Source organism: Acanthochromis polyacanthus, chromosome 4, assembly GCF_021347895.1.
Source record: "Acanthochromis polyacanthus isolate Apoly-LR-REF ecotype Palm Island chromosome 4, KAUST_Apoly_ChrSc, whole genome shotgun sequence".
Classification (NCBI taxonomy): domain Eukaryota; kingdom Metazoa; phylum Chordata; class Actinopteri; family Pomacentridae; genus Acanthochromis; species Acanthochromis polyacanthus.
In genome coordinates this window covers 34,615,752-34,643,127 of record NC_067116.1, presented here as the reverse complement: position 1 = coordinate 34,643,127, position 27,376 = coordinate 34,615,752, and the positions used below count along the sequence as shown (strand labels likewise).

The window sequence follows — 27,376 nt, the reverse complement described above, 5'->3', positions numbered from 1 at the left end:
CGCCTCTTTTCTGCATTTCATTATCATTCATGCCACTCAGAACAACAAGCTTTCATCCCTGCAGAGAATATTGATTTACCGGTGTGTTTTGGTCATGCTTTGGGGTTTTTTTTCTCCACGCATGTAGGCAGATTCTTTTGAGCGATCAGACCAATCTGCTGCACTGGGAACAGTCCATCGTTGACGAGGAGGGGGTGAGGGTTGGGAACATTTTCTCTCCCTTCCCTCTACCCTCCCCTTCGCGGACCAACGTGTGTGCAGGAACAGGGGGAGGTGAATGCAGAGGTTGTATGTGTGTGTGTTTGTATGTCTGAGGGTGTATGTGTGTGCATGCATGAGGGCCGAGCGGAGCCGAGCGGAGCCAATCAGAGCGGCGCCAGGTACCTTCTCCCCCCTCTCCTGGCTCTTCTTTGGTCTGCTCCGTCCCCCCCACCCCACCCTCAGTGGTTTCTGCTGCAGTATAAGTCACAGGCTGCGCTGTTCTCCCTGACATACACTCGCGCGTACACACACACACGCGCACACTCACAGAGGCGGACAGACATGCACACACACACATACGAGTGCAAATCCTCTTACAACTCGCCAGTGCCCGGAGCAGATTAAGGGGCTGCACATCTCAAATTGTATTCCAAATGTGCCACCTTTGCATGGGTCTCCTTCCTCTTCTTCTTGCACTTTCTCCTCTTCTTCCTGTGCCACAACGGGACTTCTCCTCTGCACCTGCTTCTGCTGCTGCTGCTGCTTCCTCCTCCTCCTCCGCTCCTTCTTCAACCTCTGGCAACTGGCCCGTTTGCCTCTGCAGCTGAGATGACCAGGCGGCCAGCCTGAGGCGAGAAGGGAAGAGACTCACACAGGCACAAGTGTAGAGAAGGAGGGAGAAAGAGAGCAGAGAGAGGGGGACGAGAAAACAGAGAGAGAACAGGCTGAAAAGGTAGGAAGTGAAGGATTAATTCAGATCTGAGAGCGCCTCTGGACTAAGGGAAGACAGGCAAGGAAGGAAGGAGGGGAGGGAGACGGGGGTCAGCACGGCCAGGCTAGGAGAATTGGAGGTGGAGGAGGGGGAGGAGGAGGAGGGGAGGAAGAGGAGAGTTACAGTTCAGAGAGGAGATAAAGAGGTGGGGGGAAAGAGAGGAAAAAGAGCTGAGCGTTGACCATGAAGGCTCTGTTGCTGCTGGTTCTGCCCTGGCTCAGCCCGGCCAACTACACAGACAATTTGGGCAACCTGCACATCCTCTATTCAGAACTGTGAGTACAAACACTCAGCCACCTCCTGCATCCGTCTCACCCAGCGTCACCCCCTCTTCCCATCAACACGCCACGTGAATGTGTTTAACTGTGCATTTCTTTCACTTTTCGCAGCCATTCGTTGGTGTGTCTATGCGTGTTCGTGTGTGACTTTCAATGTTTACATTCAGACCGCCGCTACCTGAAGAGTCAGAGTGGTCCTCTGTGTTGTTTCGGTTGCTTCCCCATGCTTTGCTCGCTGGCTGCTGTGGGCTCTGGGATGCAGCAGAGCCGGCAGGTAGGGCTTTATGCTGTCCAGGACAGTTGGGATGCTTCAGAGCGGCACTGCAGCATGACATCTCTCCCTCTCTTTAGCAGCATGTGTGACCGCTGTATTGATTGGAGCAAAATGTTGTGCACAGTTGTGGACTTTAAACAACTGTGTATTGAGCCTCGCCGGATAGTAACTACAGTGGGTTTGTTTCTGGAATAGTTTCACCTCAGTATTAAAAATTCATGGCAGGCTCTCGGATCACATCTGTTAAATAGACGCTGTTTATGTGCACAGAGTCTTCGTTGTGTTTAATATTTGTTCTTAAAATAGGTCATACACCTGTTGGTGCGTGTTTATGCAACATTAAATTTCAATGTCTAGCAAAAATGGAAACCTCACCACGGAAATGCACCTTTGATGTGTGTGTGAGTATGTTTTTTTTTTTTGCAATTATTGAGCCTAAAAGATGTCAACAATAGCAAGAAATGCCCACAATTTCTGAGAGCTCTTGATGACGTCTTAATATTTCTAATTTTATATGAATGTTATAAACTTGAGAAAAGTTTTGGCGTTTTTTTTGCTTGAGAATCGATAAAAATCAAAATTGAGTCATCAAAAATTCTACTTACTGAGCAACTGACTAAGTGTTGGAATCAGTTTTTTTACACAACACTTTACGTCACAAGATTTCTGTTCTTGGCCCTCTTCCTTCTGAACTGTTCTCGGTGCTCTGTATTGGCCCCCAGACTCTCATTGTGTGGGAGTTAATGTTGACTACATTCAGCAGCTCCGTGTGAAGCCAGAGCTTTTCTGATCCCCAAGCTGGGCTACTGCTCCTTTTCTCCAGTCTGACGGAAATGTCCCATTATACGGCATGAATATACGGAACAATGGAGCGCCTTGCAAATCCCCTCATTTCATTGTGTGCTCTCTCTGCACTGAGTGGGGCTCCAGCTCCTGCAGACACCGAGAGCCCCAGCGATGGGTGCCAAAGACGGGGGGAAAGAAAGCGAAGGAAGGGGAGTAGGTAGATGAACTGAATGGGTTATAAGAGGAAAAGGTGGAAAGATGAGATCCTTGCAATTTGGGCACACGTAGAAAAGATGGAAATGAAGTGGACGAGCAGTGCAGCGGAGAGGGGAGATGAGAGGAGACAGGAGGGTATAAGGTCACTTCCTGTGCCTGCTTTCCATCTGGCCATATGTACGGCTGCCATGGTGATGATGGCACCCAGCACGCCTAGTACGTGGCTCCTTTCAATGAGGGCTTGTTTTTTTGCAAATAACATCATCAGATTTCTCTCAGCCCTCTACATGAGAAATATTGACAGCCTGCGTCGGACAGTCTAGGTGTCTTTTTTTTCTCCCTTTTTTTCCGTTTTTTGCTGATTATGACATGACAGAGAGAGAAACCAGGAGCAGACAAACGCGGACGTGGTGTTTTTCTGCCTGGCTAGAGAGCAGTGGCACACCATTTGTCTTTATCCACACTGTTGACAGGAGCAGCCTCCAGCTCCTCCTGTGCGACGACCGCCTCAGCCTGCTTTCTCCTCTCTCCGCTCTCCCTCCCTTCTTTCTTTTCCAGTGTCTTTCAATTCATGTGATTACTACGATGATCTTATATTGCGTGGGGGGGAAAAATGAGAGTTACTGTAATCTGTCTTGCTCACACATCAGCATGCGTGCACAGGCTTGTACACTTGCTATGAGCAGGCTGCAGATGTAACTGAACTGAAGGTGGGAGAGTAAATGTTTCTCTGTGATGAAACGCTTAATGTGGTTAGTGCAACTGTCAGCAGCTGCCGATACAAACGCAGCACTGGCACACACAGGAGGGCAACTAGATTGTGTTTTACTCCTCACCACTAGACCTTGCTTTTTTCCTTCCCCCAGCCCACATGGCCATCCCTGATGATCACAGTGCAGTGCTGTAGAGCATTAATGATTAATCTACGTTCATTTCTGGGCCTGGGCTGAGATGTCTTAAACACTATGATTAGCTTAGCTTCCGTCCTTTCAGCCCTCATCTCAGAGGTGTTTGATCACTGTGAGCTGTGCACGCTCCCAGTGCTCCGGACATCTTCAGCATGGACGCATCCTAACAGGATTAGCCACCCGGCCGCCGCACTCTCGCTGAATCCGAACAATGCCAGTCAGTTGTTTACACCGGGTCCGAGGCAGTGCACCGTGCCGTGCTCTCTTCGGCCTCGTGTCAGCTCCAAGTGCGGGGCAGACTTCACTAATTAGACTTTTGTTTGGATTAAATATTAATCCCTGTTCTGTAGTCAGGCAGCTCCCCCTGTCTCATTGTATCTGGCAGGCCTGAAATACAGTTAAGACCAGTGGGAGAGGGGCTGAGAGATAAAAATCAGGCTACTTCCTACCCTCCTGAACAACTTGCACAGCTCTCCTAAAGAGATAACATTAAATCAGCTTAATTATTTCTCTGCATGATATTCTACGGTGTGAATCCATCATGGGAGCGTTTAAATGCATGGCTAGACAAACTCGACAAGCAACACCGCAATCAAACATGAAAGCAGGCTGGGGCAAGGACACATGTAGAGGACACACACAAGCAAACATGCATGCAAAACAAAGCAAACCAAAATGCATCAGTCAACAAATGTGCACCGAAACACCCGGTATAATTGGAGCGTGCACTATTCATGTGTAAATATGCAGTCACAAAAGAACAGATGAAATATGTATGCATTCATTTATTCATGAAGAAAAGTAAGTACCAGGTCAGAGTGTTTACTGGACCAAGGATGTGTCTCTGTTCAAGCAAAAAGACAGTAAACTAGTCAGGTGAACAGGTATTATTGTCAGCATTCAGATACGGTTTGAAGAGAGTTTCATGAGAAAAGCATTTTACAAGATTGAAAAACGTTGTTTGTTTCTGCAGTGCAGCACACCTTTGCATCTGTGCTGAATCATTTACATCAAGCGTCCTACTTTCTTAGCCGTATCACCGTAGGTCGGCGCATTGTGAGAATGGGTGTCTGTTAACCTTTGCCGTTTGCTGGTTCAGAGTCCCGCTGTTGTTTACGGGTTTTGAGGCTTGGTGAGTTTAACATGGAATATTTTCTGCCACCTCCTGTCCGCAGCAAGCTAATCTATCTGTAGGAGGGGTTCCACACGAGTGGCCTGCCGAGCCGAGAGCCAGCAGAGTGTAGCTGACAGCAGAGAGCAGAGCAATGTGGAGAGTTAATCTCTCACGTGAACAGTGCCCTACTGAGTGCCAGGGCTTTGGGCTGGGCTGACCAGCGCTGGCTGTGTTTCAGGCAGTTGTACCATGGCACGTGGAGGTAGAGAAACCAGGACACTGCCAAGGGCTAGTGTGGCAAAGAGTGAGGAATATAGGCTAAACGGTGCCAAGAGTAATATGGAACAGCAGCCTGGTGGGGATTCTCTATGATCATGTACTGTAGCGTGGAGGGGATTACTGTTGGAGTTGTTTGCACTTCTGTGAGAGAAGTGCACACGTAGTATTTCACTGCAGGGCTGGAAAACAGCCACTGTTGAGGTGGACATACGTAAGGTGCATTAGTAAGCGGAGATCCAGCTCAGCCAGGGAGCAGAGAATAAATCAGCTCCACTACTTCCTCTGCTCTTCTTCTGTGTTGACAAAAGGAGTGTGAGATGGCCCTGTAGGTTGAAACCAGACACTGACAAAGTAAATGCTACATAAATATTCTTCCACCCTGATCATGGGGTCAAGGCTCGACTGATGATCGCGCGTATTGATTGGCCGAAAAACCATGACTCAGAGTTTGGGCCGTTTCTAACAGGCTGACTCGACTGACACCGTGCTGGCTGGGAGGCCCGTTCTGCTCCGCGCTCATAAACACCGAGATGCAATGAGCACGCCAAACCTGCCCAGCCACTGCTGGCTTTGCACAAGGGAGCACAATGGAGAGTTCAAACAACAAAGACGGGATTTATCTGCTGCCGCTCCGCGTTCACTTTTTGTTTTAAGCACGCATTCATCTTCAAAGGCGCTGAGAAGTCGCGCCCAGCAGAACCTCGCCTCCTACTTCAATTACGCAGATCTGTCTTTGGAAAACAAGCTTAGCTGAAGTTTCCACCCACGGCAGAGAGTGTCCCCAGTAGCTGTGGCCTCACGCCCTCCTCATGCAGCAGATGGGATTACCCCTCACAGCAGGCGGATCTAATCAACACACCAGCACACACTCTGATTAACACTCCCCTAGTTCATCATTAACTGGATTACTCTGTCTTTATGTCGCTCTGCTGCTCTATGTATCTATCTATCATTCTGTCTATTCCCTCCCAACCAAACTTACTTGACTTTATGTATTTGGCTTGTGGCCCAAGCGCGTGGTAAAGGAGTAATTGATCTACTGATCTAATCAAGGAGAGGTATTCAATTCAAGCCTTTATCAACATAAATTCAATTAATGGCCACTGCCCCTCCTCATACTGCACCAGTATTCTTGTTTGGCTGTTGTGTGTGTATTAGGGCCACAGGTGCTTCCCTTGAGTCCTGTATCCTCTTTTTCTGCTCAGCCTCTTTTCAAAGAAGTTATGCTTGAGTCTCAGCCAAAAGCTGTTAGAGACCGACAGCTTTCCCTCCCTGAATAAGCTGGATTAGATGTTTAGCACGGCCAGACCGAATTAGTGGATTTTAAAGATTGTTTTTCTGTCACTGTTTTCCTTTATTATGCAAGTGACGACAAACAGATAGAGAGCATCCTTGGACAGATGCTTTTCTTACCAAAAGTATGAAAAACAGAAATAGAAGTCTTGTTTTGTTCTCTGTCCACAGGCAATTGGGCAAAGTCTTTTTTTAGCGCTCAGTGTGGCAGATCCAAGTGAGCTCTAAACCTGCAAAGGATACGTCGTCAAATGCATCCCCATGTTCATTACTGCTCTAAGAATAAACTCCACGCAGAACACATGCTGTCACTTTTTTTTTTTTAACGTGGCAAAGAAACCCTCCATATATCACACACACCCCCGCACACTTGTCGTATTCCACACATTCCTCTGTGAGAAAAAAAACCTGCAGGCTACCTCCAGGCTCACAGTGCAAACCCGAGATTCTCTGCTTTTCTCTTGGGTTTCTTTCGTGTCAGGTGTCGCGGGTATATTTTCAAGAGCATCAGAAAGTCAGCTGCTGGAGTCATCAGGAACAAAGGCCTGCTGCTTTCAGAAATGCAAAACGAAGAGAGAGACGCGACTTAAGTAGGCAACCAGTCAAATTGTGGGTCGCACGCAGGTCAGGTGTGACAGATGTGAAGGGAATTTGTGAATAAACCGTGCTTCAGAGTCCAAACCATTTGCATGATTACACTGTGTTTCTGTATCTGACCTGGAATTGTCACCTCGGCTGAGGTAATTTGCGCTGCATGCGGAGTGTGGCCCAACACGATTGTCCGTGGCAGTCAGGGAGCGGAGAGCGTATTTGGGTTAGGAAGGATAATCCACTCAACCCTAAAGAGGATTGGAGAATCTCACGGGCTTTGATGAGTTGTGAGCTGGTGTTTATTTCACATCACAAGAACAGGGCTGTTTGTGTCGCGGCCAGGGCGGCATCGTTACGACCACCAAGTCATCCGAAAGCATCATGGGTAATTGTTAGTGTGCTGGAGAGAGTGGAGGAGGAGGGGATGGAGAGGGGGACTGTAAGGGAGCGGGAGAGGATGAGCGCCGAGGATGTTTTGGTGTCTTCCGTCTTTATCTCGCCACAGATCCCGAGGTTTAAAGAGATGATGTGATAACTGAGACTGACCGAGACAAGGATACTGCAGTGCTAATGAGCCCCCTCTAAGCTCAGTGATCATCCCCTCAAAAATGGCGCATTAGAATTGCTTTGCATAAGCACTCAAAGTTCCATCATTATACTGAAAAGGATGTTTGTTTATGAGAAAAAGAAAAAAATAGAAGTGCATCTATATGGATGCCTCACCTCTACAGTGTGGACTTAATTGGCTCACTTACCTTGGCTCTAGAGCTCCAGGACCACCCCGGTGAGAAAGACAAGGGCTTTCTGTCATGCTCCCCTGCCTCTAACCTCACACAGCGCACACTCAGTCTTTAACATCCAAGCTCAGACATTAAAACTGTTAAAGCAGCAGAGATATGGTTATAGTTTTAAGGCAACTCTGATCCCCTGGAGGAAGGAGATTTTAATTAACAGGAGACAAAGGCTTCTCATAAACGAGTCGCACACCAAACAATGGCTCGCTTTATGTTTCTGTTGCTTATCATAAAATGCAACTTGTATCTTTTGTTCCTTGTAGCGGCAACGGCTCTAAATATGTTTCTTCTTTTGGTTTTTATCATCTTTATCCAAGCCTTGGAATCACAGAACAAGAAATGAACTGCTTAAGATCTTCCGTACTCACAGCTGCTCACACACACACTTAAAATCTGTGTGCATTCATTACTACTTAGACAGACGTTTTTCTATGATTTGGGTGGTCTATAAAAATGTATGTAGCTGAATGAACCTGTATTCATCTGTATTTGCCCATCTCCACTGACTGACTGTGGTTTTCCATTTTCCACTGCTGGTGGTGAAACAGGGGAATGTTGTCTCAGTCTTCAGTTCCATATAGTCAGCGCTGGATGGTGGTTTATGTCCAAGAAGAAAGGGAGCAAATGTATCAGTCAGAAACTACAGGACAATCAGTGCTGCTACACAGAGCTTTGGCAGGGAGTGAATCTATATATAGAAGATATTAACATCAGCCAGGAGGAATTAAAGTTAAAGAGCAGATTGTTACACAGCGATGCCCACAGCAGCATAATTAAAGCAGGAATCTCTGTCACTCTTAGATCCTTGTATCTGTTTTTATTATAGAGTGCAGTGAAATAATCACGATAGTTTGATTGAGAGTAGGACTAAGATAAATTGCAATGTCAAACAATGCGTTATTTTTCACCACATGATTTGAATAAGTACATTTGGAAAGAAATAACCTTTCCCAAATGATTAAAGTGATCTACATAGAAAATGAAAAATAATTCTAAAAAAAGCTGAAAAAAACACATTTGGAACCTTTTTTTATAAGGTGTAGCACTGGCACAATCTTTCATAATTTTTTTTTTTGCTTTGTTTGGCCTTCAGATGTGGCTTTGTACTTGTCATTCAGAGCTTTGTGATGCTGCTTCAAATGGCCAAGTGGTGTAGCGACAACAAATGGAAGGCACTGCTGACAGAGTGCCTGTTTTTGTCATTTCTGTAATCGAAAAAATTTTTTTTATAGAACTGACTTTGCATTTCTTTTAGCAAACAAATCTTTCTTTTCAGTGTTTCTTTCCTGTTTGTTGTTCATTTTGCTGTGCACACAAGGAGCCTGAATGTCAACTAACGCTCTATCTGGTAAAAAAAATAAAAAAATGTGAAAAGCTCAGCCACTCCAAGAAGCCCTAAATCAGAGTAAATCATGTTCTATTAGCAGATTTCTCTTGTAGATTAGTCACAGAAAATCAGAACTGTGCAAGCTTCTTTCTGTATCAGGAACAAACAATATTCGTTGCACGACATGTTTGAGTATATTCGCTTTATGCCACGTGATCGCTGTTCATGCACACAGCGCTGTGTTGATGCTGAAACAGTACATTGTGCAGCTCTAATTGAGAGTCTGAAGCCATAATATTGATTGTTGCAGGCAAATAATTTTATCTACTTGTTTTTGTAAATGAGAAGGCATGTTTCCTGTGATAAGGGAATATTTCAATCAAGGCAGAAAGTGCTGGACTGAACAACAGATGACCTCCGAGCAACCATCTGCCCAGCACTGCCATCCCTAAAGGAACACTAACAGATGAGCCAATGGCTAAAGCTGTATTTACTGTGCTTCTTGGAAATATTAGTCAACCTATCTGGCCAGTTGACAATAGCAAAGCATCTAAAATATGCATTTAAGCCATAAAATAACATCGTGTTCTGCAATATTTTGACAATTTGCCAGTAAAAACAAGTTTAAAAAATAGGGCAGTATGCTACGAAATGGTAGCCTAGCCATGCTACACCCATGTTTCTGACGGCACAAGGGTCTAGGGAAGCTCGACAGGGAGGGAGGCGGGCTAAAAGGTTGTCTATCAAATCCCTCTGCAGCAATTGGGTAGGTATACAACCAATCAACGCAACGAATAGGCTGACGTAGTTCCGAGAGCACCGGCGGATTGTGGCTAAGTCCCATTAGCTTCCCAACCAGCGGAGCCAACTGGTATATTAAGGATTTGCCATATCCCGTCGGCATAAGTCCAAATACGTCTTTCTTCTCAATGAAACACTTAAGTGCCGTCCTTTGTTTATCTTTCAAGTTGAATTTTAGCTTCAAATCTTTAAGGGCTGTGGCCAAAGCCGAGTCGAAAGATAACTGTTTATTGTGCGCTGGTTGTTTCTGTCAGAATCGTCACGCCTCTGTTGTCACTTCGTTACGCCCGCCTTCTGACTCTACACTTCATGGTGATCTGTCCGGCCAGTTTTAGGAGAATCCAGCCTCGAGCCTTATGGAGGGTAACTAGACCCACCCTGGCAGTGAATTAAATTCGTTGCCGTGGGTTGTCTAGCGCGGCTAGGCTAACGAAATGGACTAAATCAGGAGAATCGCATATTGCACCAGGTGTCTATAGGCAACTGCAGGCATGAAGTAGCGATGTAGGACCCAGCAGCTTTAACTGTAACATTAACTCAGAATGCACCAAAACAACGGCAAATAATATTTATGAGATGCAACTCCAGTTCTTTAAGCATGTCATAAATCAAACGATTTAAGGTTTGTTGTCTTGACTTGTTGTCCTTTTCAACTTTAACCAAACAACATTGATATCTGCACACAGATTTCCAGGGCTGTTCAGAAATACCTACCCTGGAAGAGGTACTTTTTGCTCCACTGAAAATAGCCCTGAAAGAGAATCTACTGGGACCGCCCCTGTGGATTCTCATCAGGGCTTGGGGTCAGAACATACACAAAAGTCTGGTCCACCCTACAACGGCCCACAAGTCCCTGCAGTGGAAAATGGCCCATATGAACCTGCACACATGTACACATTCCATGTATATTTGTGCACACAGGTTTTGGTTTGGGGAGTTTCTGTTCACAGTGTGGCGTGTCCCAGTGGTGTTGTAAAACTGTGTTCAGCTTTAATTCTTCTAATTGACAGTGAGAGACACGAGGAAAGCTTCTGCCCCCTCAGACTGCAGCGCTGCCTTCTGCTCTGCTGCCGAGTGAAATATTGCTCTATGCAGCCACTTCACTCAGTTAAGTGGTATGTTGCTGCATGGACATGCTTGATAGCATTCAATTTACTAACTGAAAGAACAAGAATAACTCACAGTGGCACTGCCCACACAGGTACACACACACACATGCAGCGTATGGCAGTGTGACGTCATAGGGTTCACAGATCGAAATCAATAGACACTTAAGCTTTGTGCAGTGTTGTATCTGACCAGGAGTCTGACTCGTGGCTACAAGTGAGATGTAGAACCCACTTCAGGATGAAATGATTTTTCTTGTGAAATGTAGACAGAGTGCATGACCCACTCAGACAGCTCTGTTATTGAGACAAAATGCTGCTCGTAGTAATGTGCTGCCCTGAGGGGGCCAAAGGCCTCCCTGTGCTCCAGCGGTTCATCGGAGTGTAATCCTGTTTCTCCGTGTCTCTGATATGATGTCCACCATTTTACCTTGCTTCTTACGTAACCGCTCCTTTTTGGCTCCATATCCTCCGCTCAAGACCTCGCGGCACAGGAGAATGGATGCCGCTCCTCTTGTTTTTCTGAGCTACCGTTGAAGCGGACCCTGGGTTTGATCCAGCTCATTAAAACCCAGTTAATGTTTGTGCTGATGGCTCCGCAGAGACAGCCAGAGAGACAAGCCAGAGTTATTCCTGCCTCTGATGAAGCGTCAGCTCAAAGTCTTTATGGCTTACAGATGGAGGAAAATTCTCCAACAATATAATACCCTGCTCTGTAGGGATATCTTTAATTCACACACAAACATTCCCAATTTAATATTGTCAGTGTGAAAAGCCTTTTATGGCGTGTAGCATAATATCCGCACGATTTTGTCTGTGTACGAGAGAGATTGTGGAAATGTGTTGCAGTTGTGGTATTATTGATAGTGCGAAGACATCTGGAACTTAGGAATAAGGTTTGTTTTTCAGAAAAGCAACATTCGAGCAATCTCTATATTCAAATGTTGTGTCAGCTGCCCGCCCTCCCTCCTCACTAACGGCTGCTTTCTTCCATTTGGATTCAATCATCTGTCAGGGATGCTCACACTGAGAGCAAAACAGAAAAACCTACATGTGATTACAGATATTGTCACAGAGAAGGTGTGCAAGCAGGAGAAAGATTTTTTTTTCCTTTGTGAGAGTACTTATGACATTCTCCGAGTGCTACCTTGTGAATTCTAAGTGAGAGCATCCTGCCATCGCATCTGTTGTTGTGGCTTATTGTACAGGCAGTGTGGTATCTTAAAGAGGTGCTGTTTGAGTGTTAAGGTCAGATAAGCAGTCTTTGTGTGAGGCGGTCCCAATGAGGAAGATAGAGGTCAGTGTGCAGAAAGCCTCAGGCTGGAGGAGCTGCTGAAATCTGCTTGCATTAGTCTCGAGAATCTGACCTTTTCTTTGGTTGTTAGCATGAATTTGTTGACTTTCACTCTGACTGCTTCAGCATTTAGTTCATTGCTGCAACTCATCATCAGTGTCTCCACTTCATCAACAGTATTAATTGAACCTAATCTGTAGTCCGAGTTGAGGCTGACCTTTTTGTTTTGCGTGCCTGCAGGTGTAAAGGCGCTTCTCACTATGGGCTCTCGGCGGACAGGAAGCGACGTTCGCAGGAGGGTGAATGCACCGACAGCACGTCAGAGCTCACCATCGCCACACTGCCCAATGATGGCCCCACCTCCGCCGCTGTGGCCCTCCTGTCAGACGAACCCGGCCTGGTCAACCCGGCCTTCGACCCCAGCATGGAGGACAACAGCCAGTCGGGCAGCACGACCAGCCTGGCGGCTCGCAGCAGCAGCAAGAAGAGTGAGTGTGAGTGGGCGAACGGACGTTTGTGTGTTTGTGTGTGGTCATGTTCAGCCCTGCATGACGTTATCTGAACAGAAGGAGTATGTTGGCCTGAATGACAGACTGAAAATCAATAGAGAGGAGAGAGCTTTCCTGTCAGTTACGTAGTCGCCCAGTCAAAACCAGATGCCAGTGATCTGTGCTCAGACATACATTACACCTACAGCCTCACAACATACAACCTCACTACTCATTCAACCTCAAATACAGTCTTTGTTCTGCCTAATGGTCTGTGATAGAAATCCTATTAACCAATTAGCTCTACTGCCTTGTTTTTTACACCAATCCATAAAATCTCTCTTCGTGGGAAACAGTAGAGAAATACAGAGAGAGAAAGTCACTGCGAGGGCAGGCACATTATGTAGTCAAGGAGAAATGGAAGGAGACGTAGGTTAAATATAGCCAATGCAAGTGCGTGTTAATGCCCAATGACGTGATCGCAGCGCTTCCTACGTTTCTCTCACCTGTGCAACCAGGAAGCACTGTTCCTCTCTGCTATTCCAGTCCTACGCTAAAAGTAAGTGTACAGGCAGTGGGGACACCAAATGACGCTGCACCAGCACTTCGGGCCCGGCCGGCTGAGCGCCCACCACCACCGCCACGATCACCACTACTGCTGAACAAGCTGTCAGCTCCAGAAGCGGCTGGCGCTTTTAAAGAATAATGTGGCTGTCAGGAGCCCTTGCATCTCCCTGGGCCCGCAGAGGGAGGGAGGGGTGCTGCAGAGGCTCTCTGGCCTGTGCTCAGAGCAGCCAGGCAGGCGCTGCTGCCTCTCCACTGCAGCCTCCTGTAGCCTGTCTGTCTTCCTCTAAGAAAAGCAAAGTACCAGACAAGAGTCTCTTTGGGAAGGTCTCTTTGGACATAGTCACCAGAGTCCACGGTTGGTTACATCACTGCTGCAGTTACGCAACTGTGCAACTGTACTCTGCACGGATTGGGTTTATTAATTAAAGAGCCACCGGTTGAAACTTGCTTCTCCTTGCTCAAAAAAAGATGCATTATTTGAGCTTGTTGAAAGTTGCTGAACAAAGAAAACGTGGAGGAAAAGGGTAGTGGAAGGCAAAAAAAAAGCAGACTCTTTATCCATTTTAGTAAGACTAATGCAGTAACATGGTGGGTGTTCTAGCACACAGGGTCATCTGGCAAAGATCTATACTGAACCTGGGTCTACTTTTATGCTTTAAAGGTGCCTGTATTTTCTTACAAATAAACAAGAGCATGTTTACACTTGGGTATGCGTGGGTTTTCCCTGGGTACTCCGGCTTTTTCCCACGATCCAAAAACATGCTGAGGTTAACTGGTAATTCTAAATTGTCTGTATGTGTGAATGCAAGTGTGATTGTTTGTCTGTATATGAAGCCCTGTGATAGACTGGTGACCTGCATTGAATTTTCATACTGAGTTCCCCTTCAGGGATGAATAAAGTGATTCTATTCTATTCTATTCTGTCCAGGGTGTCCCCAGCCTTCGCAATAAGTCAGCTGGGATAGACCCCCGCACCCCCATGACCCTAATCCGGATTAAGCAGTGTATAGATATTGGATGAATGGATGGGTGTTTTGCAAAAATATACACTCTATGTATCCTCACAGTCCTGATGAACATTTAAAGTACACTGGGCTTTATATCAGCTGATGCCCTGAGTTTAGATATCAGGATCTGCATTGGCACTTCTTCATTTTTTGATTACTAATAGCCTTCTTTTACCCTGCCTTTTCCCTTCTTGGGTACATCTTCAAATCCAACTGCTGCTTGGCTGAATAATATTAACTGCGCAGCAGGAGTGTGTATCATGTTGAGAATGTGAGTCTTTGTACTTGACTGATGTTCAAAAGGGTTTATAGTTGTGCCAAATGGCCACACTCAAAGTCTCAGAAAGTCTCACCAGAGAACATTCTTACTGTGGCACTTAGTTGTTGTCATGAAAAGTTCCACAAATAGTAGTGCAACTCAGAGAGCTAACAAGAAAAGTTCAATGCCTGCCTCCTTGATCACCTCCATGCAGCTGGTCATTAACGGGAAGAAGGTAGATTGACAGTTTCATAAAGTAACCCCCTCAATCTGACATTGGAAAAGTGAGCTGGGACAGTATTTCCACAGCTACCTGACCATCCATCAAACAGGAAAGAGTGAAAAGGCCCCTTTATGAGTGGTCATAAACACAGTAGTTTATCTTTAATGCAACGCACTGTTCTAACCATTCAAATACACTTGGAATTATACTGTTAATCTCATAATCATAAACAAGGAGAAACTGATCACTATAAACAGTCACAGTTGTACAATCTTCTTTCATAGCTCACAATGTATTGTTTACACATCAAGAAACCTTTTGAAACCGTTGAGTACTATTTAAACTGGACTTCCTGGTATTTCATGTTCACACTAGGGTCCAAAGCAACAGGAGAACACACATCTGTTTATGTTTTTCATGAGGAGGCTTTGGATTGGCTGTGAGCAGCCACATTCAGACATGTCTGGGCATGTTTGATGCTGAGGCATTCTATAAAAGTCCTCTCTTTCTCCCCTGTCCTCTCTGCAGTCAGAAACTTTGACCGTTCTTCAGTGAGAAGCCGCTCCTTCAGGAGGTTGAACCGGGCCTTCAGCGTTCTTCGGAGGACCAAGAGTGGCAATGCAGTCAGCAACGAGACGTCCGAGGAGCGAGACAACGCCAGGAATTCCAGTGTGCCACAAGAAGGTATGGGGCAAAGGCTTTGTAACTATCTTTTTGATTCTTTAAGGTCCCTGAAGAGAGAGCTCAACGGGCGTGTGCATTTCCAAATGTGCATATTTGCGATGTTCCCTCAGCTGAACTAGGAGGATGACATGGCTGGGAGCCCAAAGCATAACAGCAGCATATGTTTCTTTAATAATTCAGCTGCAGATTGCATAAGTCCACTGGTGCATCACTACAAGACAGATCAGGAGGGAGAGTGTAGCCTGAGGCACTTTGGATCGGGATGGGATACCAGAGGTCATTGGAGATGTGCCAGATGACGTTGTCCATCCCTTCTACGCCTCCTGTTCATCTCTACTACCTCGTCGTCGTCCTACCAGTCTTCCCCTTCTTTGTCTTCTTGTCCAATAACACTACATCCCTTCCTCCTCACCTCCTTACCTTCAGGTTTGCACCAACTTGATGGAACAGGCCTCAGGGTACGCAATGTTCTTGACATGGTGAATCCATAATATGTTATATAGTAAAGAAAATGTACTCTAGGGATACTTAATGCAATATCCACAGCCTGACCCTTGTAATGGTAAAATGGTGGAATGTATAGTAAACCATAATGGAGCATAATGTTGAAGTAAAGCTGCAGCGTTATGGGAAGAGGAGGAGGAACGTGGCATTGCGTAAAAATGAAGGATGACGAATGATCGGGGACTAGATTATTCTCTGAGGCCATCACTGAGGAGGCTGAGAGAATAGATTAAATATTCATCGCCTGCCGCTGGAGAGACAAAGATAGACGGGGAGGATGGAAGAGTGAAGTAGGAATAGACCCATACAGAACAGATGGAGGTAAGAGTGGATACAGGGGAAGAAATGCAATGGAAATGAAGAAATAAAGACATGACAATGTCCCCGTGGACTGAGGAGTGGGTGAAAAAAAAGGAGCAATGATGGGATGAAGTGAGACAGAGGTTGAAAGGGTGTGTGATGGAGAGAAAGAAGGGTTACATAATAGCTGCAGGTCTCTGTATATGTGCTCTCCACCCTTGAAGCAATCTGCTGCGATAAAGACAAAATATTGACTTTGGAATGGAGAAAGTGCAGCGTCGAGTAGAGTAGCAGCCGAGCCTACAGAGCTGGAGACACAGAGGGAGAGACAGTCCACTGAGGAATAAGAGGAGAGGGAAACATTCTTCATAACCGAAGAAAAAGAAAATAAGACGAGAAACGCATCCTCTCTGTCAGTAATTGGCCAAGGTTGTCAGCCAAAACAGGCACAAAAGATCCCCACCCACCTCCACATGGTCCACCTTCAGGATGCCGTTCTGCTGTTGAGTGGAATTCACCAGTGAGCTTGAGGGGAGGGGACACTAGAATGTGATAAAACTTGCAGAAAAGTACATTTACCTTTGAAATGTTGAGGTTTATGTGAGGAGAAAGTTCTGCATTCTTTGTTACAGCGGAATCCTGCATATTGGTTCAGCTGATCGAGTGTTGAGATCTTCTACAAGTTGAAATTTTTTGAAATCATACTTTTGTGACATCCTTTGAGCATCTTGGACCGATTTTTTTCAATAAAAACTAGAGGATGTAAGCCTTTTTCAATAAACATCTTCACATTGTGGTGGTTGGACTGTGTGCGAAGCTTGTGTGTATTCGAACTTTTCTTACATCCCCACCCAAGTAATGACTTTGTGGAAATTTGAAATTGAGGGTTTTCCCAAGCATACTTGCTACAGATGTATGTGACTAATGATACAAACATCGTGCAGGATAATCAGCCAAGGAAATTTTCCCTCTTGGCTTGTACAAGTTTGTTTTAGTAACCTGGGGGAGTAGAGACAGCTGGTTCCACTGCTGAACCTCTCCACCATGGTCTACCACTCTTCTACCGCTCTCTCTCTTTCTCCCACTTCCTCTCCTGTTTTATTTGGCTGTTTCTCAAGTTTTTTCTTGTCCAGTAGAACTAAACTCAGCCTTTTTCTTTTCCAACATCTTCTCTCCAGTGCTGCCTCTTCCTCAGCTGCATCACCTGATCCCTGACGGTGAGGTTACCAGTATTAAGATCACGCGGGACGATCCGTCCGATCCGCTGGCCATCAGCATCGTCGGCGGTAGCGAGACCCCTTTGGTTCGCATCCTCATCCAGGATATCTATAGAGAAGGCGTCATAGCCCGAGATGGACGCTTGCTGCCTGGGGACATGATTCTGAAGGTAAAATCAGTTTCGCAAAGCAGCAAGAAGCATTCAAAGTTTTAAGTCCAATTTTAAACTGCATTTCCATTTCCCTTTCAGGTAAATGGCATCGACATCAGCAACGTACCCCACTGCTTCGCCGTGGCAACCCTCAAACAACCCTGCCAACTCCTCCGGCTAACAGTTCTCAGAGAACAGCGCCATCGATACCGCTCGCACTCACACGGCCACCAGCATGGCCACGGACACGGCCTCGACATCGCCAGCGGCCACCTGTCTCACGGCCTGCCCCACCATCCCATGAGAGACGACAGCATCCACGTGGTCCTGAATAAAAGCACTCCAGAGGAACAGCTGGGCATCAAGCTGGTGCGGCGGCCAGAGGAGCACGGCGTCTACATCTTTCACTTGCTGGAGGGGGGGCTGGCGGCACGTGATGGACAGTTGTGCGTAGCCGACCGCGTGCTGGCCATCAACGGGCACGATCTACGCTATGGAGCGCCCGAACACGCTGCACTGCTTATTCAGGTCAGTCAGCAGGGGCTAAAGGAAAAACAGCAGGCATTAGCATAATACGGACAGTTCACAGTTGTGACAAATGTGTCCACATGTTGCTACAGACCATAAACAACTGCTCTTACTGAGTCCCTGAGGTATTAAAGATAATTGTGGTGATTCAGGCTAATTGTGTTGTGCTGTGCTGTTGTGTCTGCACTCGCTGCAGTTAATAGTATTTAATTGTGGTGACTCTCTGATGGACCAGGCCATGTGGCTGCCTCTGGTTCCTGGCTGATGCCAGTCAATGATTGTGTGTTTTTGGTTAATAGTGGTTAATTGTATTGTGTTTGTGGGTGATTGCGCAGGGTTTCTGGGTTCGCAGTTCCTGTCTGTGCAGTCTGACCGGCTCTTTTGGGCCTTGGTGGAGCCAAGATGGCCTCTCAGAGCAGGCACTTTCTGTCAGAGATTAAGAACAAGCGGGGAAGAAATTAAATTAGTCCAATTAAGGCAATAATGGGTTGGACTGGCTAATTCAGGACTCAGCTCTGTGCTAGAGAGACCAGCGGGAATCTCTGAAGAATGAGAGAGCGGTGAGAGGGATGCAGTCAGCCAGGCTGTGTGGCTATTAGACAACTTGGATGTGAATGTGTGAATGACTGTAGCTGGAGTGCAGAAGTAAGAGTTTCAATTACAGAAAGACGACAACAGGTTACTACAATGTGGCAGTAAATGAAAAATACTTCTCCCATTACTCGTTATCTCACCAATCAGAATAAGGTATTTGTCCCAATGTTGAAATTCTACTTGGAATGTTCACAGCATTGGAAATTACATTATATGATGGTTGTTGCTTTGTTTTTATTAACAATAAGCATCAAAAATGAAATTCTGTGGACATTTTATAGTGTTCAGACTGTGTGATGATAGGCTTGATGTCACTTTCATATCTGTCTCTTAAATCTGTTATCTGTCTGTTATTTGCTTAGTTTAGCATCAAGACTGAATATGGTAAAATCACTGGTTCGGGTGTGTCTGAAGGTTAAAAAAAAATCCACCTACTTAAAACCACCAAACCTAACTCATTAAAGACTATCTGTGGTATAAAAAATATTTTTTTAAACATTGTTACTCATCCATATGGTGTTTTTTATATGCCAGAAGACAGAGTGTGTGAAGTCAGAGAATTATTTTCATGGAAAATAAACTCCTAAATATGTAACTTTGATTCATAGAGGTATAGTTGGGGGTTTAATCAATGACTAGAACTCATTGTTCATGGATTTTAGCTTTTGATGTGGATTCACCAACTTGTGATTTTTGTCCTAAAACTTACAAGGAGGGGCTGACTGTTGGTTGTTGTTTTTTTGTTTTGTTTGTTTGTTTTTTCAAAGCCGTACCAATATGGTTAACAATAACCAAGACGACTGATTATCAGTATTTGGAAGTGCTATACATTTCACTTAACAGAAAGCCTCATAGAAACCATTTATTGATATTGTAGGCCAAAAGCACGTATCGAAATTAGGAGTGTATTTGCAGTAAAAATGAAAATCTGTATATCTGTGGTGTCAAAATTTTGTTGAAAATTATGTTTTACTGATGTACAGAAACCTTTCAACTCTGCTTTGTTGTGGCTATTACTTGTGATGTGTAGCCAGTCAGGTAGTGCTGTGGGCAGGACATTGACTGAGATCACAGAGCGATGCCTACATATAGACAGAGGTCAACATACTCTGACCAGTTAAATTTATTACATCAAATATTCTTGTTTGCAGTAAAGCTGAACATCAGATTCAGTAATCAGCCAGGCTGATATTTGGGGAACCCAACTAAGTAGCCGCTGTCTGTTGCTATACACTTTATGTAGCACAGACGTGAGAGTGGTATCGATATTCTTGTCTTGGCCAGAAAGTGAATAAAACTTTCTAAACTATTACTTTACTATCGTTTGAAACTCATGTCAAAACTTTCTGTTGTTTTATTTTTAAGGCGAGTGAGGAGCGTGTCCACTTCATCGTGTCTCGTCAGATCTGCCTGCCCACCCCAGACATCCTACAAGAAGCTCCGTGGGCCATGGATGGTCCCCCACCGTATTCCCCTGTGGATATAGAGCAAACACTGCTGGTGAGCAGCTCATACAGACACATACTGTATGCACAAGAGACAAGAGGCAAGAACAGCTCTGATAGACAGAGAAGAGCTTTGTTCCTCCGTCTCCCCTTTCCATGATAAATATTCCCTTTCAGGTGCAAATGATCCATGGAGGTATTATTCTCCCATCAAAGCTGAGATGTCATCCGAGGGGTGCACTGGGAAACTCTTCTCCTCTCACAAAATTGTCAGCCATCTATTTTTTGGCTTGTGGAAAACATCTCCGTACCCCACAGGATTTAGTTTTCATCCACCAATCCTTCCCCAAAAGATTTTACCCAGCTCCTTACTGAATGTAGTTGTTGTTTCTCTTGCTCTCACAAAGAGCCAAGGTGAAAGCAGAACAGGATGTTCAGTTTTCTATAATGATCAACTTGACACGCCCTCTCCAAATTCTGATTAGAGAAGCTGAATTTTTAGACTCGAGTCTGATTTCAGATGTGGTTCAAGTGCCAGACAGTCATTACCCCTAAAAATGACTCTTATCTCCTTTCAGGGCACTAATAATTTTGAGCTAAATATCCTGTAGAGGGCTGCACATTGGCTTGGTGGTTAGCACTTTGGCCCTGCAGCTAGAAAATCCCTGGTTCGCATCCTTGCCTTCCCGGGATGTTTCTGCATGGAGTTTCCATATTCTCCCTGTGCATGCGTGAGTTTTCTCCAGGTGTTCCACTTTCCTCCCACAGTCCAAAAACATGCTCAGGTTAAATGGTAATCTCTACATTGTCCGTAGGTGTGAATTCCAGTGTGATTGTTTGTCTGTATGTGTGTTCCTGCGACGGTGACTTGTCCAGGGTGTCCCTGCCTTCACCCTAACTCAGCTAGGATAGACTCCAGCACCCCCGTGACCCTAGTGAGGCTTGAACAGTGTAGATAATGGATGGATATACAGTATGGATGGATGTATGGATGTAGAAGAAAAAAATAGCATTTTAGAAAACACATTTTTGGGGCGCCCGGATAGCTCATGGCCCTTTGCTACATGTCTTCCCTCCACTCTTGTCCCTCCTTTCCTGTCTGTCTTCACTGCACCGATCCAATAAAAAAGGGAAAAAAAAACTTCCAAAAAACACACTTTTTTGCTTTCTTACAAAAAAGTTGGAAGAATGACCATGATGTATTATTTAATAATAGTACACATGCCACTATAGCCATCAGCCTGTTGGCTTAGTTTAGAATAAAAACTAGAAACAGGGAAACAAAAGCAAACAGTAACCTCCAGGACTGAGAAATGAAGCCAAACCAGAAATGCCAGAAACTGCAGTTCCCCAAATGGCCACTGGAGGGTCCCTCTGAAAGCCAGTAAATTCCCATAGACCCCCATATTACAATTACCAACTTTACAGCAGAAATAAATACCCTTGCAGTCTGGTGCAAAAAATATTTTAGGTCTCCACTGCTAATTTCCCAGTTCAAGACGACTATATGGGGGAGCTTTTTATATAACTAAGCCTTTTCAATATTTTAAAGGCTTAAAGTTATGCATAATTAAATACATGACAGGTTTGAGCGACGGGTTGGTTCCATCACAGGACAGTTTGTGTCCCAGAGACATTTGCATCTTCAGCTCCAGTCATGCTCCACCTCTTTGCCCATTTTTGTATCATTAGGGAGTTAGGAGGAGTCAGACAATGCAAATACGCCAAAGGCCGGAGCAATGAAACTGAGCTTCTAAACCTGTTTAGAAAGCCTATAAGTGGCATCGCAGATCATGTCCATCTTTATATACATTCAATGTAAAAAAAAAATCTAATGGGGATGACTATGCACAACAGTTTAGTTTGTCTAACATTGAGTGTGTTCAAGTTTCACAATTACTTATTTCTGACAAACAGTCTATAATGCTGAAGTAAATAAGCCCTAAACCTGGTAATATATTTATATAAATACTGCAAGAATCCCTGAAGATCACCAGATAACATGTAAAGTCACCACCTACTGCATCAGTGTACAACCCACATTTTCCACACAGTGTATTATGTAGGGGGGAGGTGAATGTGGACAGTTTTCACAGAGCTACAGTCAGTGCTGTGCCCCGAGGTCACTCATGTGACTGCGAGTGATCTCCCGCTGTGAGCGCAGCAGAAATGTGTGAATGCAGCACATTAGCGAAGCAGCACAAGCTACATCCCATCAACCTCAATGTGTCCATGTGTTATTCATTACTACTTCGCTCTCCCTCATCTGACTCACAAACAAGCTCACCATAAATAAAATCTCACTCACTTTATCCCACACACTGCCTCGTTCACCACACCAAATGGCACATCACGACGTCTGTGAATAAATCAGTTTCTCAGTATTGAACATGGACACAGAATGAGGAGGCACTTGAGCTGCCTTGATGTCCTACCCTAATAACCACCATATATTATACATTAGCAGTCATGCTAATGAGGTCATTCATCAATTTGCTATTAACTATGTCTGTGTTATTGGGCTCTTGTTCCCGTAGCACAGCATGGGTGGCATTCATGTGACTTCTCCTAACATTATCGCAAGTCTCACAGAAAACGGTCATTATTATGCAAATGTGCTACTCCAAGATCTAATTAAATTATTAAATCTTCAGAAGGTGCCCTTGGTGTAAGTTCATACCATGTTTGGAGTTAATGTGGCATTAAGGATGTGGATACACCAAAAAGACACCGGAGACACTACGATGATAGCTTTAGCTATGAATGTATGACATGGCAGCGGGGCATAAAAACATGTTAAAAAATCCAGCCCCGTTTCTTTTAAAATCTATTATTAATGTACACTCCACTTCAACCACTCTTTCTCTGTCCCCTGTGAAGGACTCTTGTCAGAAGCCTGCATGCTATGAGAAGACAGTTACTCTAAGTAAGGAGCCGTATGATTCCCTGGGTATGACGGTGGCGGGCGGCATGTCCAGCCGAGGGTGGGACCTCCCCATTTACGTCACGAACGTGGACGCTGATGGAGTGGTGGGACAAGAAGGCTCCATCCGTAAAGGTAAAATGAAAGTCTAATCACCTAATGATGTAATTATCACAACATTGCCCTTATCTTTTGGTACAATGAGTGTAATGTTCAGTGTTTGTGTGGAATTATTGCTCATTTAGCGGATTAGCTTTGTATTGTTACTGTTGTGCAAATCAGTGATGCATTAATGCAGGCAGACTGTTGTGGATTTGGCTTTGGTGATGACTACTCTGTATATAACACGGGGGTGATTGATGAACACTTAAAACTCGTGTTTCGTTATGAAGGTTATTCATCGAGCAGCAAAGTATGGTGGTGCTGTGGTTCAGTGCCCTGCAAATTAACTCTAATGCACTTAAATAAAAAACACAAACATTAGCATAGCAGCGCTCAGGACTGACTGTGTTCAAGAGGAAAATCTCTTAAAGTACTTAATTATTTTGTTTTATGAAATCTGTCAGGTCTGCAGGACCAAAACATGGAGATTCACACAGTGTTATTGCAGCAGTCTTGATCTTCTATAATGCAGTGGAAGGCAGGGGAATGAGAGATTTTCTCCCCAACTGCTGATTCCAGCATATCCATCTTAAAACAGAACCATATTAAGCCCATCATTACACTCAATCCCCACCTGACTGAAGCTCTGTTTATGAGAGGAGCAAGAGAAATGTTGTGGTGGGCCGTAACTCGAATAAAGACTTCATGAAAGCAGAAGTGAATTGAGTCTGCTGTCCTGTCCATGGTTCAAGGTGCACATTACTGTATTCATGGGGGACACAGCAGCAGCAGCTGTCTCTGTTTGTGTGGTTATGAAGCATGTTTGTGTATTGTAATGGAGTATTAATTTGAATATCCTCGCAGGGCAAATGTGTCCTTTGAGTTGCTTACTAGCAAGCTGGACCGTGCTGTCTATTTATCTTTGCACCACTTTCATCACTGGGAGGCTTTTTAAAGCACAGGTGGCGCTCGGTTTGCATCCCTTTGTGTTCCAGCACAGAGGTTGATGAATATTAAATAGGCAGATGATGAGTCCCTGTAATGTGTGCTTTTAAAAAGCTATTATCAGGGCAGCAACCCAGGGCAGAGAATGAGCCGTGCTGTCCACTTCTTCCCCCGCAGGTGACATTTTGTTAAACGTGAACGGGATGGACTTGACGGGGGTGACGCGAGGTGAAGCCGTGGCCAACTTGAAGAACACCTCCTCTCCCGTTGTGCTCAAGGTCTTGGAGATGCGTCCTCCGGATGAAAGCCTGCAAGAGTGCACGCTGCCACCTTGTCTCACACCATCGCCCACAGATAGCACCAAGAGTCCGGTGCCCAATGACGATTACTCCCCACTGTGGGTGTCATGGCTGCAGCTACCCAGGTGAGCCTCCACTGTTGCCTCTTCATCCACTCCATCTCCCCTTTTATACTTTTTCTGAGCCTAATATAATTTACACCCCCAGCTCCAGTCCTTTTGACCTCTGCCAGCTGGTGCCAAGGGAAATTTTGACACCGCCAGCTGGGAAGGCTCATTATACTTTTAAAACTAAGTTTTACGCCTAAATATTCCCCACTACTATATCAGCAAAACTTCCTAGAATTAAAACTTTCTCTGTGATTGTAGTGTGGGAATTTATTTTTACACTACAGTGTGTTTTCAGGAAGACAGTGGTGTGCTGATAGCAATAAACAACTGCTGCTCCTGCTTTCATTAAATAAGAAAAAATACAACTGTGTTTCTTCCATAACAGTGAATTGATTAGGAGTTGAAACCAAGTACTGATTCACCGTGAAAATGCAGCCTCGGCCGCTGGGGCAGCTGAAAGGATTTGAATGTAATTTTCATTTAGCTGTGGGCTGTCTGTACGAGGCTGATATAGAAGTCCAACTACTCTCACTGCCTCACATCTTCAGGGAAGTGAGAAATCACACCTTCATTAAAAAAGCAGCCAGGTCTTCTGAGCGGGACTCAGCTCCGCAGTCTGGCTCCTGCACACGTACTCAGTGTAGATATACAGTATATGTAATTTAAAGATGCAGTTGAGAGATTAGTGTCTCTAATCTCCCTGTTGGCTGATGCAGGCATCTCTACTGCTGCAAAGACATTGTCCTGCGGCGGAGCACTTCAGGCAGCCTGGGCTTCAGTATTGTGGGAGGTCAGGAGGAGGTCAACTGCAATCAATCCTTTTTTATCCGGTCCATCGTGGAGGGGACACCAGCCTACAATGACGGCAGGATAAGGTATTCAGCCAGTGTATATCACTTTTGCCTCTGAACAAAATGTTTCAGACCAGTTTCAAAACACAATCTCGGTTAAGCAGGTGAAATATGCTTATTTTTAATGGCCCTCTCTCCCTGTAGGTGTGGGGACATCCTGCTCGAGGTGAACGGGAAGAGCACTTGGGGAATGACCCACACAGCTTTGGTTCGCCTCCTGAAGGAGCTCCGGGGCAGAATCACCCTGACCATCGTCTCGTGGCCGGGCAGCCTGCTGTAGCAGTGCTCCAAGCGATCCAGCGCTGCTTTAGTGGCACTGACCGAGGAATGTGGAAGCTTTGGACTGGCTGACCACCTCGAGCTTGGTGTGTGGGAGAAGCTTAGAATAGTTCTGTAGCTGTTTGGATATCTCACTTCTGATGGACAGCTGAGACTTGGACAGCTGAGACTTTGCCAGGAGTTTGAAGGGGGGACAGAGATGAGACTGGATTGTGACCAGTGGTTAACTTGCCCCTCATGAGAACGCTGAACTGGGAGGATCCAGGCCTGAGCCACTTCTAACACGGATGTTGGGCGTTTTCTGTTTAGAGGACATGGTCATTCTCTGGAACAGCATCCAGCCAGTGGGGGTGAGAGGATCGAGAGGAGACACAACACGTTGCCAATTCCAGTAGTTATACTGTATATTACGATATGCGTTAAGCTGGACACACATTTCTTTACTGTAAATGTTGGGTGTCTAAAAAAGTACTGATCCAAGCACTTGTAATATGTTTTTTTTTTGTTTGTTTGTCGTATGGCCTTTAAACGTAGGCTTTATTCTGTTTGTACTGACAGTGGTTGTCATCTTCATCCGTTGACCTGAGAACACTTTGCCGAGTAGTAGTCTGTGAGGTTTTTTTCTGTTATTTCAGAAGCTATGGCTAAATTATCAAACCACTGGCAAGAAAATATAAGAAAAAAATAAAGGATCAATGTGTTCATAACATGTTAAAAAATAATATTTAATTAGGTGACATTGTGGAGGCCTTACTAATTTTCTTACTTTTAAGAAAAAAAACAAACTGACTTAGTTTCTGTGTATCAGTGGATGGTCTGAGGTTCATCTGCTGTGGTTCTGTCTGTCACACTTCGGCCTGTGTAGTATATCTGATGGTACATTTGGTTAAATGATCAATAAAGTCATTTGAAAATGAGATCAGTGTGAGAAACTGATTACAGGCACGGTTCACTGGGACAGCTTCATGCACAAGCCTTACTTCAACTCAGCTAAACAGCAATGTGACAAGCAATACAACACATACATATTGTACTAAAAACAAATACATAAAGTTCTCTTCAGTGTTTCTAATAAAATCAAGCTTAAAAATATGCTGAGGACCAGTTCAGTTTTTGAATTTTAAAAGGACTGTTTTGCCGGTACGATGCCAAAGGGCAGCTCTTCTCATTAAACTGAGAGTCAGTCAGATTTTAATTTCCTTTCTTGGTCGGCAGAGAGTTGCTTTCACCGCCCTTCCTACTTCTCCTGGCCTTTTTGTGTGTGTGTCTACTTTCCCTGTCCTCCTCATCATTCCTCCTACTCATGCTGCTGCTGCCACCACTGCTGCTGTTGAGAACATAGATGATGTGATAGATAATTCTGCCTTTTTTTGTTGTTGTTGTTGTTCAAAATATATATGAGTTTGTGTATGTATTTGTTAGACCTTTGAGATCTTTTTGGCCAGTGATCACTTCGGTCTCTCAGCCTCCTTCCTCCGCTGACTCTTTGAGAACTGTGACATTTCTGCCTTCGCATCGAAGTGTCTCTGTCATTTTTTTGTTTCTCGGCACTAAAAGAAAGCACACAAGACACACATGCAATGTATGTATTCTGTTTGTGTTTGATAAAACTGGAGGGATTTTCATTGGGAAATAATACAACAGTAAAGAGAGCTGATGACCCACAGGAACAAGACCTCTGGTTTCTTCTCCTTTAGAGAAAAGTCCAGACTCAAAAGACCAGAACCTTAAGCACAATACCTGCTGTTTGCCTGACCGAGCTTTGACTTCGAGTAGCAACACTAGTGTCACAGCATGCCCTTTACATTAACGCCAAGCAGTCATGCTGCAGTATCCTCTAAGCTAAAAAAAGAGAAATCTGTTAT

The 27,376-nt window shown here is 44.9% G+C and overlaps 1 protein-coding gene across 2 annotated transcripts; it reads left to right on the top strand.

The window, feature by feature from the left end:
• Nucleotides 1-468: 468 nt before the first annotated feature.
• Nucleotides 469-26,428, top strand: lnx1 (ligand of numb-protein X 1). Of its 2 annotated transcripts, none has more exons than XM_022203033.2 (10): nt 469-1,248; nt 12,275-12,522; nt 15,107-15,262; nt 17,245-17,453; nt 17,535-17,963; nt 19,923-20,057; nt 22,883-23,060; nt 24,150-24,396; nt 25,098-25,256; nt 25,377-26,428. In XM_022203033.2, the coding sequence occupies exons 1-10, from the start codon at nt 1,157-1,159 to the stop codon at nt 25,510-25,512; spliced, it is 1,989 nt and encodes a 662-aa protein (XP_022058725.1). In that variant the 5' UTR covers nt 469-1,156; the 3' UTR covers nt 25,513-26,428. The 2 variants fall into 2 exon arrangements, with proteins under 2 accessions (XP_022058725.1, XP_022058724.1); XM_022203032.2 differs by having other exon boundaries at nt 12,275-12,528.
• The last annotated feature ends 948 nt before the right edge of the window (nt 26,429-27,376 follow it).

Excerpts from the sequence above, each read along its gene's own strand:
- lnx1 (XM_022203032.2), top strand. The coding sequence starts at position 1,157 with ATGAAGGCTCTGTTGCTGCTGGTTCTGCCCTGGCTCAGCCCGGCCAAC. Across the intron at positions 23,061-24,149 it reads AGAAGGCTCCATCCGTAAAG|GTGACATTTTGTTAAACGTG; the intron begins GTAAAATGAAAG and ends CTTCCCCCGCAG. Across the intron at positions 24,397-25,097 it reads TCATGGCTGCAGCTACCCAG|GCATCTCTACTGCTGCAAAG; the intron begins GTGAGCCTCCAC and ends TGGCTGATGCAG.